Source organism: Herpailurus yagouaroundi, unplaced genomic scaffold (genome assembly GCF_014898765.1).
Source record: "Herpailurus yagouaroundi ecotype Mexico unplaced genomic scaffold, PumYag 159, whole genome shotgun sequence".
Classification (NCBI taxonomy): domain Eukaryota; kingdom Metazoa; phylum Chordata; class Mammalia; order Carnivora; family Felidae; genus Herpailurus; species Herpailurus yagouaroundi.
The window spans coordinates 44612465-44625860 of NW_024412400.1; the positions used below are offsets into that span (position 1 = coordinate 44612465).

Genomic DNA, 13396 nt, shown 5'->3' on the forward strand with positions numbered 1-13396 from the left:
GCGCCCCCACATCTTCTTTATCCATTCATCCATTGATGGACATTTGGGCTCTTCTTATACTTTGGCTATTGTTGATAGTGCTGCTCTAAACATGGGGGTGCATGTTTCCCTTCAAAACAGCACACTTGTATCTTGTGGATAAATACCCAGTAGTGCAATTGCTGGGTCGTAGGGTAGTTCTAGTTTTAATTTTTTGAGGAACCTCCATACTGTTTTCCAGAGTGGCTGCACCAGTTTACATTCCCACCAGCAGGGCAAAAGAGATCCTCTTTCTCCACATCCTTGCTAACATGCATGGTTGCCTGAGTTGTTAATGTTAGCCATTCTGACAGGTGTGAGGTGGTATCTCATTGTGCTTTTGATTTGTATTTCCCTGATGATGAGTGATGTGGAGCATTTTTGCATGTGTTGGTTGGCCATCTGGAGGTCTTCTTTGGAGAAGTGTCTATTCATGTCTTCTGCCCGTTTCTTCACTGTATTATTTGTTTTTTGGGTGTTGAGTTTGATAAGTTCTTTATAGATTTTGTATGCTAACCCTTGATCTGATATGTCGTTTGCAAGTATCTTCTCCCATTCTGTCGGTTGCCTTTTAGTTTTGCTGTTTTGCTGTTTCCTTCACTGTGCAGAAGCTTTTTATTTTGATGAGGTCCCAATAGTTCATTTTTACCGATTCTCTCTTAAGAGAAGAAACACAATGTCACTCTGACCCGAAAATCTCTAATTCTTAGGATGCAAGGCATTGATAGAACCCAGATTGCAGCTTTGAGTCTGATGGCTCTAAAGGCGTTCCTGGATTGCTCCATGGGGATGAGGCTCTCAGAATAAGATATATATACATTTAAGGCTGAACCCCCATTTCCACCCTTGTGTTTTTTTTTTCTCCTTAAATCTGCTACTCCTTAAGTCTCCCTGTGTCCCTGTACTCTATCAGGCCAATCCGACACATCAGTATCTGAGTTTTTCAAGCCGACGGTTTATAGTTACTAAAAAACAAACAAATCAAGTTTGTAAAGAAGAAGGGATATTTACATGTAGTAAACATGGACTCCTGCCCTTTTTATATACTGCATCCAAAAAAAAAAAAAATGACAAAAAGTCACTGTAATTTATATTTAGATAATTAATAAGTGATTATATTACTCTTATATTCACTGTGTATAAATGTAAATGACAGTGTGTCTCTTAGATGCTTTGCATACTAGAGAAAAAAAGTGGTCCTTGATAAAATGTAATATATGATCACACAAATTTGAGTACTATTTAAGCAAATTAGCCATGACAACTCAAACTTAAGCAACATAGTATTTATTACCTTTACTAACCAGGAAAAATGCATGAACCCCCTAAACAATGTAGCATTTAAAAAAATTCATATTTACTTCCAACTATTCCATAGCTACTAACATTGTGGGTGCTTTTAAAAGTCAAAAACAATGAACTGTCTAAAAATATTCTGAATAGCAGTAATATTACGTTGTGAATTTTATTTTCAAATTTTGGTCAATAAAGAACAGTCAGGTTAAGCAATCAAAAGAAGTATGAATAAAAGACATTCATATACACCAAAGATATGAATAGGACAGATTCACTTCCAGTTGATTCAATTGTACATACACTTTTAACATATAAAATACATCTTAATTAGTCAAGAAACAGACCACATTTAGCACCAGGAAAGGAACTTTACTCTAGCGTTGTTTTTTTTTTTTTTAATGTTTATTTATTTATTTTGAGAGAGAGACAGAGTGCGAGCAGGGGAAGCCCAGAGAGAAAGGGAGAGAAAATCTCCACGCTAATAGCGCAGAGCCCAATGCAGGGCTTGATCACATGAACTGTGAGATCATGACCTGAGCCCAAATCAAGAGTCAGACGCTTAACCAACTGAGCCACCCAGGCACCCCTTAACTTTAGCTTTTGATCACGACCTCAATATCTTGTCATAGAAAAAGAAATTTCATGGGAACTATATGTATTTATCACTGTAATTAATAAAAAATTAAAAAAGTAACTGTCGCATTATCAATACGTGAGTGATTCAGTGATTCCAGTCCTGAAAACTGGAACTACTTGATATTGCGCACAACTCTCCTACAGTGGTTTGTTTTCATCTCCTCCAATGCTTGTTCCAATTGCTGAACCAAATGGAGCAGAGTGGCTGGGTCTGTCTGCAGAACTTTGGTGTTGTGATCTCCATTCTGATTAAGGTGTAGCTTTATAGTCACTGATGGTTTTATCTGTTGCCTGAGGCTTCTGCTTGCAAGCTTCATTTTAAATGGAGTAAGAGAATAATTATCATGCTGAACATATAATATTTATAATTACCTTATATCATATACAAAAGTCAAATTTCATATAAATCATAGACTTCAAAATGAAAAATGAACTTTAAAACCTTTGGAAAAGAAAAAAGGCATGACAATGTATATGCAACCTTGCCCGGCAGAAGGATTTCTTAAACATGATATAAAAGGCACAAACCACAAAGAAAAAACCTGATAAGCTGAAATACATTTAAATTATTAACACTTTCTTTCAAGAATACCTAAAGGTGGTGGAAAAACAATCCACAAACTGATAAGATATTTTATGACACATAGAACCCCCTCCCCCAACAAAAGATCAGTATTCAGAATGCATGAAATTTAATCAGAATGTTCTGATTAAAAACAACAAACCCCATTAAGACCAAGAAAAATGTGCAGAAGACCTAAGTAAGCAATTCACAAAAGAAGTAACACAAATAGATAAACATAGGAAAACATGTTCAACTTTTTATTAGTAATTAGGAAAATGGCAATGAAAACATAACATACTATTTTACACACATCAGACTGGCAAGAATTAAAAACCTGCCCATGTGGGGCACTGCAAGTGATAGGAATGGGAACTCTCATCCACTGCTGATCAGAGTGGTAAGAGAATAACTTTGGAAAACAATATAATAGTACCATCAATTCCACTCCTAGGTATATACCTTGAATTCTTACATATATACGTATATTCACAATAGTATTTGTTTCCAAGAGTCAAAAATTAGAAACATTTCAAATACTATTTAACAACAGAATGAGTGTATTGAGAATATTCCTAAAAATAAAATGCTTACTAAATGTCAATGAAAAGAAACAAACTATAGCAATATAAATTGTCATGGATAATTCGAAAAAGAAAATGTTCAATCAGAAAAGCAAGTTGCAGGGGCGCCTGGGTGGCGCAGTCGGTTAAGCGTCCGACTTCAGCCAGGTCACGATCTCGCGGTCCATGAGTTCGAGCCCCGCGTCAGGCTCTGGGCTGATGGCTCAGAGCCTGGAGCCTGTTTCCGATTCTGTGTCTCCCTCTTTCTCTGCCCCTCCCCCGTTCATGCTCTGTCTCTCTCTGTCCCAAAAAAATAAATAAAAACGTTGGAAAAAAAAAATTAAAAAAAAAAAAAAGAAAAGCAAGTTGCAGAAGAATACATAAAAACTAAAGTTTAATGAAAAAATGTGTTAAACTAATTGTTGTACCATATGCTAACTAATTTGGATGTAAATTAAAAAAAATTTAAAAAAGATAAAGTACTCACTTGCCAAATGGGGAAAAAAACCCAAAAACTATAAAGAAAGGATTAACATCAAATTCAGGAAAATGGTTACCTCAGGGAAGTGTGAGGGGTTGTAACTGTGGTAGGTCACAGATGGTTTCATTGTATTTCTTTCTTTTTTTTTTTTAAATTTTTTTTTCAACGTTTTTATTTATTTTTGGGACAGAGAGAGACAGAGCATGAACGGAGGAGGGGCAGAGAGAGAGGGAGACACAGAATCGGAAACAGGCTCCAGGCTCCGAGCCATCAGCCCAGAGCCTGACGCGGGGCTCGAACTCACGGACCGCGAGATCGTGACCTGGCTGAAGCCGGACGCTTAACCGACTGCGCCACCCAGGCGCCCCTCAGGCGCCCCTCATTGTATTTCTTTAAAAAAAATTTTTTTTTAATTATTTATTTTTGAGAAAGAGAGACACAGAGTGCGAGTGGGGGAGGGGCAGTGAGAGAGGGAGACAGAATCTGAAGCAGGCTCCAGGCTCTGGGCTGTCAGCAAAGAGCCTGACGCAGGGCTCGAACTCATGAACATCAAGATCATGACCTGAGCTTAAGTCAGATGTTTAACCAACTGAGCCACTCAGGTGCCCCTCAGTGTATTTCTTAAGCTTGGCAATGGGTACTTGTTTTACTATTATTCTTTTTTTTTTTTTTAACGTTTATTTATTTTTGAGACAGAGAGACAGAGCATGAATGGGGGAGGGTCAGAGAGAGGGAGACACAGAATCTGAAACAGGCTCCAGGCTCTGAGCTGTCAGCACAGAGCCTGACGCGGGGCTCGAACCCACAGACCGCGAGATCATGGCCTGAGCCGAAGTTGGCCGCCCAACCGACTGAGCCACCCAGGCGCCCCTACTATTATTCTTTAAACTGAGTATCTATAATCTTTATTTGTATGATATATTCTGAATTTTTTTAAAAAGTACTATTGACATATTTTTAAAAGAAAAAAAAAGGAAACTACTAGAAACAATGGCTAACTTGAAAGCGAAGGCATTTAGCTCTAGCACCAACTGTTCTCTAAAGACCATTCTTCCTTAAAAGGAGCCAGGAGCTCCTTAAAGGAGTAACTGATTAGAGGTCTGGGATAAGAACTGTGAAAGATTGAGCCTGAGACATCTTGCTATACAGGAAAGCAAGATTGTTACCTAAAATTATTGGAGTCACGTCAAAAGGACAAGAAGCCCAATTGAAGAGACTTCCGAGTGAGCAAAAATCTAACCCTGAGATTTCAGGATTAATTTATACCGCAACACAGAATATTCTGACTAATAACTTCTTCCAATTAATTCTAGGTGATCTGGCTTCCAAAAGAACCCACGATACTGAAATTTAATGTCTAAAAATAATTTGGAAACAACAGGTCAATCCCCTAGAGTTAGCCAGTTCCCAAAATAATACAGATACATATAAGTTAAAGTGTCTCTTTAAGATCATTTCTCCAGTACAGAAAATTATAGATATGAAAGATAGGTAAACTATAAATATGATGACTGAAAATACTACTTATTGATTCACTTACACATTGTTTATACTTCTTTTTCCTCTATGTCTGCATTGATAGACAGGGACCAAATGTATCTAGGTGTATAAACCATAAATTTTTCATCCAAAGCCTCAATCTATCCTCAAACTTTTACACAACATATCTAAATTAATATCCTTTACAAATAAGCATCTATATCATTCTTTAAAATTTCCAGATGAAGGTTATACAACATCCCTAACAAACACCTAGTAAGACATATTTAGACCTAATTTTTTTCTCAGAAATGAATTTCAAGGACAGTACTACAGGATAAAGAACAGTAGCCCACAAGGTTCCTGATTAGAACTTATGTTCTGTCCTTCTCTTTGTAAAAATAACAAAAGCAATTTAAATGGATCAGTCCTAAAGGTAAATCGTCCCTCACCAATCTCAGATGCATTCAATTTACTTATGTTATTAAGTGCATTAATTGTGCTGGCAATTTATGAAGGGAAATGTTTCTACTAGAAACTAAACTATGATGATTAATGTATTTCTCATAAGCAACTGCACAATTAGATGGTAATTGTCCATTCACTACCAGTGTCCATGAGACAAATCAGTTACTCAAAAACGAAACGTCCTGTAACTTGTCACTAGTTTCCTAGCAATTCAGCTGATCTTCATCTGACAAGTCTTCCTCCTATAAAGAAGAATCTACTCCAATTAAAATCCCTTGTAATAATTTTGACTAATGAGCTCAGAAAATCTATTAGTTCTCTAAGTAGCTTTTTTACCCCTTAAACGCATTTTACCACATGAAGCAATATTCATTCAGTATACACTCAACTTTAAACTATATTAGTTCTTGCAGTAACACACTATTCAAACCCATTGCACTGGGTAAATGAGCTCTCCCAAGTTTTAGAAAATTCAATTGCTTGTTTCTAATTTCTAAAAATGTCTTCATAATGGAAAAACTCAATGCAAATCGATAAAGCCAAAAAAATAACTTCTATGGGCTACCAGAACCCAAAAGTCAGAAATTACCCACACCCAAGAGAGAGCTAAAGATTTACAAGATAAATTACTACTGAATCTCATAAACATGACCATCTCACATCTCCTCCACCTGGTTATTATGAAAGGACCTAAACATAGAAGCTTGGCCACAGTGATCTCCTCCTTCCCACAGCCCCACAGGATTTGCTGCTTATGTCTCCTAGAGCACGAACTGTGTCTGATTCTTTAAATCCACAATACCTAACACATGATAACTGCACAAGAAATATTTGATAAATAATTTAAGAAGCTACTTACCCTCCCCCACCTTTTTTTATATTCAGCACTGAATGCCTATTATGTACCAGGCATTGTGCTGGGGACACAGTACTGAACAAGACACAGTACCTGCCCTCATAGAGCCTACAATCTGGTTTATGCCATACCCTGTGTTTATACCTATTCAAGCACTCATTACACTGGATTATAACTGCTAAACCCTCTACATGAATTTCTGTATCCTGTTTGGACCATCTTACCACCATTCAAATCAGGAAGAATCCACTATAACAGTAATTTACAAACTTTATTGCAAATTAGAATTACCTGGCTAACAAGCGGAACTCTAAAAAATTCTGATGCTCGGACCAAACCCCATAACAATAAAGCAGAATCTCTGGGGGCGGAACATAGATACGAAAATATTTTAAGACTATCCATGCCTTTCCAATATGCAGTCAAGTTTGGGAACTAGTGTGCAACCTATTCAAAGCTCATTCCCTTATGCTTATGCTGCCTCCTCTTCCAAGAACATTAACCCTGGTTTTCTCTATTTATTGACCCTTCTGAAATTTTACCTCCTTTTGTTGAAGCTTTCCTGGATTCTGCAAGCATCCACTGAACGACCTAAGCTATGTTTGTGAAGTACAGTACATAGCTGTAACTTTATGTCTACAACTATATTCCCCCCCTCCAGTAACTTATAACTATCTGTAATTACTAGTTATTTTGAGAACACCTAATATCCCTGAGTATATAACATCTTTTCCAATTGAGAAAATGTCTCATACTTCTTTTGTGTACCAATGCATTTGGCACAGCTCTAATCAGCAAACGATGACATTCAATAAACATCTATTAGCTGTCACTGCTTGATAAAGGGCTACATACAATAGTCTGAGAACTCCCTTTTGGTTATCAATGTGGCTTTGCAAATGACTGAATCTTACAAACGTAGTGTAAAAGCAGCCAGACACAATATTTACTGAATCATTTCATATATAGAAAGTTAAAGAACAAGTAAAGTAATCTATGTATTTGAAGTCAGGGTGCTCGTTAACCTTTGGAAAGGAAAGAAGGAGAACTGGTAAGAAGCAAAGAGGATGCTTTTGGGGTGCCTGTCATGGGCAAGTCTTGGTTTTATGGGTGTTTTTACCATGTGATAATTCACTGAGCTATACAATGACGTATGCACTTTAATCCATGTATGTTTTGCTTAGGCATAAAAGTTCTTAAAAATCAAATACCACTTTAAAAATTTACATGACCATCTCCTTACCAAAAGAACCTATTTGTTACAAACTTTGCAAGTGAAACTGATGTAAACACATTAAGCATATCAGAAAATGAACTATTTGTAAAATGGTCTCAGAATAAACATTAAAAAAATAAAGTTTCAAACCAAAGTTCAGTTAAGGTGGTAAAGAATACAATAAGCCTGAGGACATAGAACCAAAATTAATCTTATAGTTTGTCAGGTGGGGGAAACCATACCTGTACATCTAGTCTCCATTCAAGGCTGTGGTAAGTGGGAAGGTCTGGTGCCAATTCACTCAGAATAGTTCTGATCTCTTTTCTGTTGTCTAGATAAAGCTGAAGCAATAATTTGTTCAATTCTTCAGAGAATCCCAGAACAAAAACAGAATCTTGGAAATCCAGTTCAGAAATCTGAAAGTGAATCAAGTTTAACAGAACATCAAATTTATGATTGTCTAGAAATGCTAAAATATTTGATATACACAAAAGAATATGATATCTCCTAATTCTTTTCTGCCTGGTAAAAGAAACTACATCCTTTACAGAGATAACTCTTACCCACTATTTTGAAGTCTGAGTTTCTGATACATAAAAATACTTGTATTAAAGCATAAAAAGTATTAAAATGCCCAGTTTCTCAGGGTGCCTGGGGGCTCAGTCGGTTGGGCCTCTGACTTCAGGTCAGGTCATGATCTCACAGCTCGTGGGTTTGAGCCCCATGTTGGGCTCTGTGCTGACAGCTCAGAGCCTGGAGCCTGCTTCCGATTCTGTGTCTCCCTCTCTGCCCCTTCCCCCACTCGTGCTCTGTCTCTGTCTCTCAAAAATAAATAAACGTTAAAAAAATTTTTTTTTAAATTCCCAGTTTCTCTCCTATTCTCCGTCAAGTCAGATACTGCTAATATGCAAAAAAATAAATCATTTATTCCTCCCCCTTCCTAGGATACCCACTATTGTATATGGCTTAATAACATGCAGGATTAGAGAGAATTCTAATTTATACTAGCAAGAGGCTTTCATACCAGCAGATCACATTACAGCCATATTGTTTAGGCATGGCTTCACTAAATCAATTATAAACCATTAACAACATTACTGAAATAAGCAGGTGCCTGCCAGGGCTATGAGGCTATGATGCAGAGTATACTGGAGCTTTTTAAGGTTGAAGAAATACAAACACTCCACAGAAGCCCTTACCATAAGCTTTGAGCTTTCAGTGAGGAGGTATGTTAATCCTTCCACACCATGCTGGACAGTGTCACTGCTCACATTTAGTTTTCCTGGGAAAAAAGAAAAAAAAAGCAAATAAATTATTGTGTGATATTTATCCTTTTACTCAAATTCTTATTTAGGAATAAATATTATCCATTATTCCATATTTGCAAACACTACGATGAAAAATAATGACTTAGTAATAGACTCCTATTCATTCTCCACTGCTGGACAAATGCTTTGGGTATTTGCCGCTGTGTAACCTTCTTTTCAAAATGCAGACCCGTGGAGACAGACTAGCATCAGGCATACAGTCCTTAGTCCTTCTCTTGAATGTCCAGCTACTTCAAGTCTGGCATAAGTGGAATTCAAGGGCTGACAATCTCAGAAACTACACTGTCCGGCAGGGAAAAAACAATACTGCAGCAAAAGCGGATATCTGAAGTAATTATAACCAAACACTTGCATGATATTAATGGCTCACCCAACTATTTCACACGCTTTGGTGCATTTAAGCATCATAGTATCTCTGGCAGATGGTAGTATGTCCATTTTACGGATGACAACACCGACTTAATAGAAGCTTTAAAAATCTCAAAGCTACTTAGGGGATGGGGGATCTGCGTCCTGAAGAGCCTTTCTGCTTTTATTCTACCACAATGAGAACTAGACCATTGGAGCTGCAAAAACCCCTATCTCTCCAGGGTGCCAAAGAATGGCCCGCACTTCCCCGCGAAGTGCCCCTCCCAGGCTTACTGGCGGCGCCTTCGTAGATCTTGGGGTTCGAGCCTCGCCTCAGGAATTCCACCGCAATCCGCCCAAACTCGGCGACCACTGCAAGGGAAACCAGGAGACCGTGAGCGCCGGGCACACCCCTTGTTCCCCTCCCCAGACCACAGAACACCACCCTCCGCGGCCGCGTCCCCTGACCCGTGCTGTCCACTTGCGGCAGAAAGGCCAGGTGCTCTTTATGCTCCTCCGAAAGGTCCAGCAGCATCTTCCCAAGTCAGAGGACTTTACTCGGCAGTGTTGACCCCGCCCTCGCCACTTCCGGGGCCAGCGTCCAAACGCAAAGAAGCTCCGGCTTCTCCACATCCCCAGCTTTGGGTTCCGGCCTGAGTCCTACACTCGAACGCCCGCCGATGGTGTATTCAGAGGTTGGAAGATTCTTCCGCTAGCAAATCGTTTTGAAAAGACGTAGCCTGGTGGATGCGCGGTGCCATGCTCCGTGGAAGATGAAACGACGTTTAAAATCCTGCACGCCCCCATGTGGAGCCTACATGAATAATATCAATAGCTAACATGTATTAAGCACTGTATCAGGAAATGTTCTTACATGTGTTTACTTATTTAGGGTTGAGAAGAATTCTATGAGGTAGGTACAATTATTGTTCCCATGAGGGATAAGGAAACAGAGAAAGGTCAAGCGACTGAAACTAACTTTTATAGAGCTATTAGTTTGCACAGAGTTTTTGTATATGTTATCTTATTTGATTGATCTTATTTAATTCGCTCAAGAGCTATGACCTCGTTTTTACAGATGACGAATCAAAGCTCCAAAGATCACATAATAAGCCAGAGACACAGCTGGAAGGAGAGGGTCAGATCCCTTGACGACCTGCTCCAAAGCCCATCATTCTACACAGCAGGCTGAAACCTGAAGGTTTGTAACAATTTCTAGGAGTGATTATGAATTAAGATAAAGATGATGATGACAAGGGGTGCCTGGGTGGGTCAGTTGGTTGAAGACTCTGACTCTCGTGTTTGGTTCGGGTCAGGATCTCACGGTGTGTGGGTTTGACCCCAGCATTGGGCTCTGTGCTGATAGCGCGAGGAGCCTGCTTTAGGGATTCTGTCTCCATCTCTCTCTGCCCCTCCCCTGCTTGTGTGCTCTCTCTTTCTCTTTGTCTCTCAAAAATAAATAAATAAACATTAAAAAAAAAAAAGATGATGATGACAACAATGACTGCTGCTTGCAGAGTTCAGAACAATATTTTTATCTTTATGTGTTGAGACAGTGTGAAAATTTGGGTCTTTTCCCAGCGTTTTCTTCTCACCTGCTGTGGTTCAAATATCGGAGACTATGGAATTGCCAATTGATAGGAACAGGACTTTCCAAATCTCACCCCCCTTGGTGGGGAAGTTGGTGGGGGGAAAGAGAAGAGGGAGTAGAGAGAGATTTCATATCTATTGTTATATGTAGGGATTGAGATAATTCTCTCTATACTATCTCCTGGGCAGAAATGAAAATTGGAAGTTGTTTTAGCTCTGTTTGCTGTGTGTACCTTGTCCTTCACGTTGAAATTGTTTCCTCCACAGAAAGGAGGGGCACAGAAAGGAATGTCTTTAAATTTGTCAGTTAGGTCTTGAAGCAGCATTTGCAGAGAGAGCACAATATTTTCTTAGACTGTAAGTTGGAGATCAGCAAAAATAGCATCGTTTCCTGAAGAAGCTTTTATTCCTAATTGAGAAAATGTCTATTATTTAAGAATAGTTTTCAGAAAAAAGTAAAATCATGATTTTTTGACAAATATATAATGGACACATGTCAAAGATTGTAGTGAATCCATGGGTTAATGAGGGGATCATTGCAGTAGGAACCAGTTTCAGCTGGCACAAAGGAGATACTTCAAGAATCATACCTTCATGGGGAATAAGAAATGCCTAAATGAATCTACAAGTAGATATAATACTATGCCAATATGATATAGCCTTTCTTCCCTGTGATCTCAGGGACTAAAAATGCGGGTGGCGGGGGTGAAGGTGGTGAATAGAAGTAACTGAATGGAGTGGCCAAAGAAAGTGGTCAAGAAGCCAAGTTATAGCTGGGGGGAAACAGCCTGGGAGTTAGAACTCCCTGGGATAATTTACAGAGCAACGTTTTTTTTGTTTGTTTTTAAAAAAATTTTTGTAAATGTTTATTTATTTTTGAGACAGGAGCAGCAGAGCATGAGCGGGGGAGGGGCAGAGAGAGAGGGAGACACAGAATCAGAAGCAGACTCCAGGTCCTGTGCTGTTAGTACAGAGCCTGATGTGGGGCTGGAACTCACAAGCTGTGAGATCATGACTTGAGCTGAAGTCAGACACTCAACCAACTGAGCCACCCAGGCACCCCCAGAGCAATGTTTTATTACTAAATGTCATATCATAGTTTAGAGGAAATTACCTGAATGAAAAATCTGAAGTCTAGATTCCAGATCTGGCTTTCACACTTCCTATAAGGCCTCCAACAAGTTGTTTTTAAATGTTATAAACTTAGCCTCTTGATTTTTTTTTTTTTTTTTTTTTTGAGAGAGAAAGAGAGCCAGAGAGTGTGCATGCAAACAGTGGAGGGGCAGAGGAAGAGGGAGAGAGAGGAGTTTAGGCAGGCTCCATGCTCAGTACGAAGCCCAACATAGGGCGTGATTCCACAAGCTGGGGCTCAATCCCACAACTCCGGAATCCTGACTTGAGCCAAAATCAAGAGTCAGACGCTCAACCGACTGAGCCACCCAGGTGCCCCATTATATTGTATTGACTTCACTTGATTGTCTCCTTTACTTTAGTGTCATCTCCACGGGTGTTTTAATGATGATTGCCCTTCTGTGCCATACAGGGCTGTTATCATGCTTAAATGAATTAATAAGTTCACGTTAAGGAATTGATTTTTAAATATTTATTTATTTTGAGAGAGAGCGATGGAAAGCAAGCTGGGAGGGGCAGAGAGAGAGGGAGACAGAATCCCACGCAGGCTCTGCACCATCAGCACAGAGCCCAGTGCAGGGCACAAACTCACGAACAGTGAGACTGTGACCTGGGCCAAAATCAAGAGTTGGACACTTAACCAACTGAGCTACCCAGGAACCCCAAGAAATTTATTTTAATGATCAAATTAAACAATGAATTAATGTTAAACAACTGAAAGATTTGCAAACTGGAGCATTTCTATTTTATAGAAGATTTTATGTGCCCAAATCTTTGAGAATTCTGTGTGCATAGTCATCCTAAAATCCATTCATTTGATGCAACAAATGTTTGTTGAGCAATTACTCAAAGGTGCAAGCATATGCTATGCCTTGGCAGTTTGGAGGTGAACAAAACAATGTCTTTCCCTCTGCACGATGACAATAAATTGAGGGGGACAATTAGGTGAAGTCAATATGAGTATGATGAGCTAATACTTGATGTTTGAACAAAATGATTTGGAACCCCACAGAGAAGGTAGCAGCTTCTACTGATTAACTGATTAACTCTGATTCCAATAAGATTCAGGCTAAGTGTCCCAGGGTATGCCTATACATGCTAATACTCATGCTTTACAACTGTATTACATTGTAAGTACGTAAGGTCTTAAAGTCACTTCGTGCCATTTTACTTCTGGGGCTAAAGTGAAGAAAGTATACTCAGTATTTTTTCATTTGATTTTGGCAGGGAAAAAGGGTTCATATCAATTGTCCTCTCGCATGCTTTCCTTATTTTTCTATTTCCCTCCACCTCATCCACTTTCCTTTTCCTTGAGATATCCCCACATTCCTTTTTCCTTCTCAGACATCCCAGCCCCAGAATCTTTGCACCAGAATTTCCTTGGCTGTGTTTCAATGTTATGTAAAATATTATCATCCTCTGCA

The 13396-nt window shown here is 39.0% G+C and overlaps 1 protein-coding gene across 1 annotated transcript; it reads right to left on the reverse strand.

Moving 5' to 3' along the window:
- Positions 1 to 1968: 1968 nt before the first annotated feature.
- COMMD2 (COMM domain containing 2) lies at positions 1969 to 9854 on the reverse strand. Its single transcript, XM_040480468.1, has 5 exons — positions 9720 to 9854; positions 9546 to 9623; positions 8775 to 8857; positions 7818 to 7991; positions 1969 to 2261 (listed from the first exon to the last, which is right to left on the reverse strand). Exons 1-5 carry the CDS (start codon positions 9784 to 9786, stop codon positions 2064 to 2066), a joined length of 600 nt encoding a protein of 199 aa, XP_040336402.1. The 5' UTR covers positions 9787 to 9854; the 3' UTR covers positions 1969 to 2063.
- Positions 9855 to 13396: the final 3542 nt, after the last annotated feature.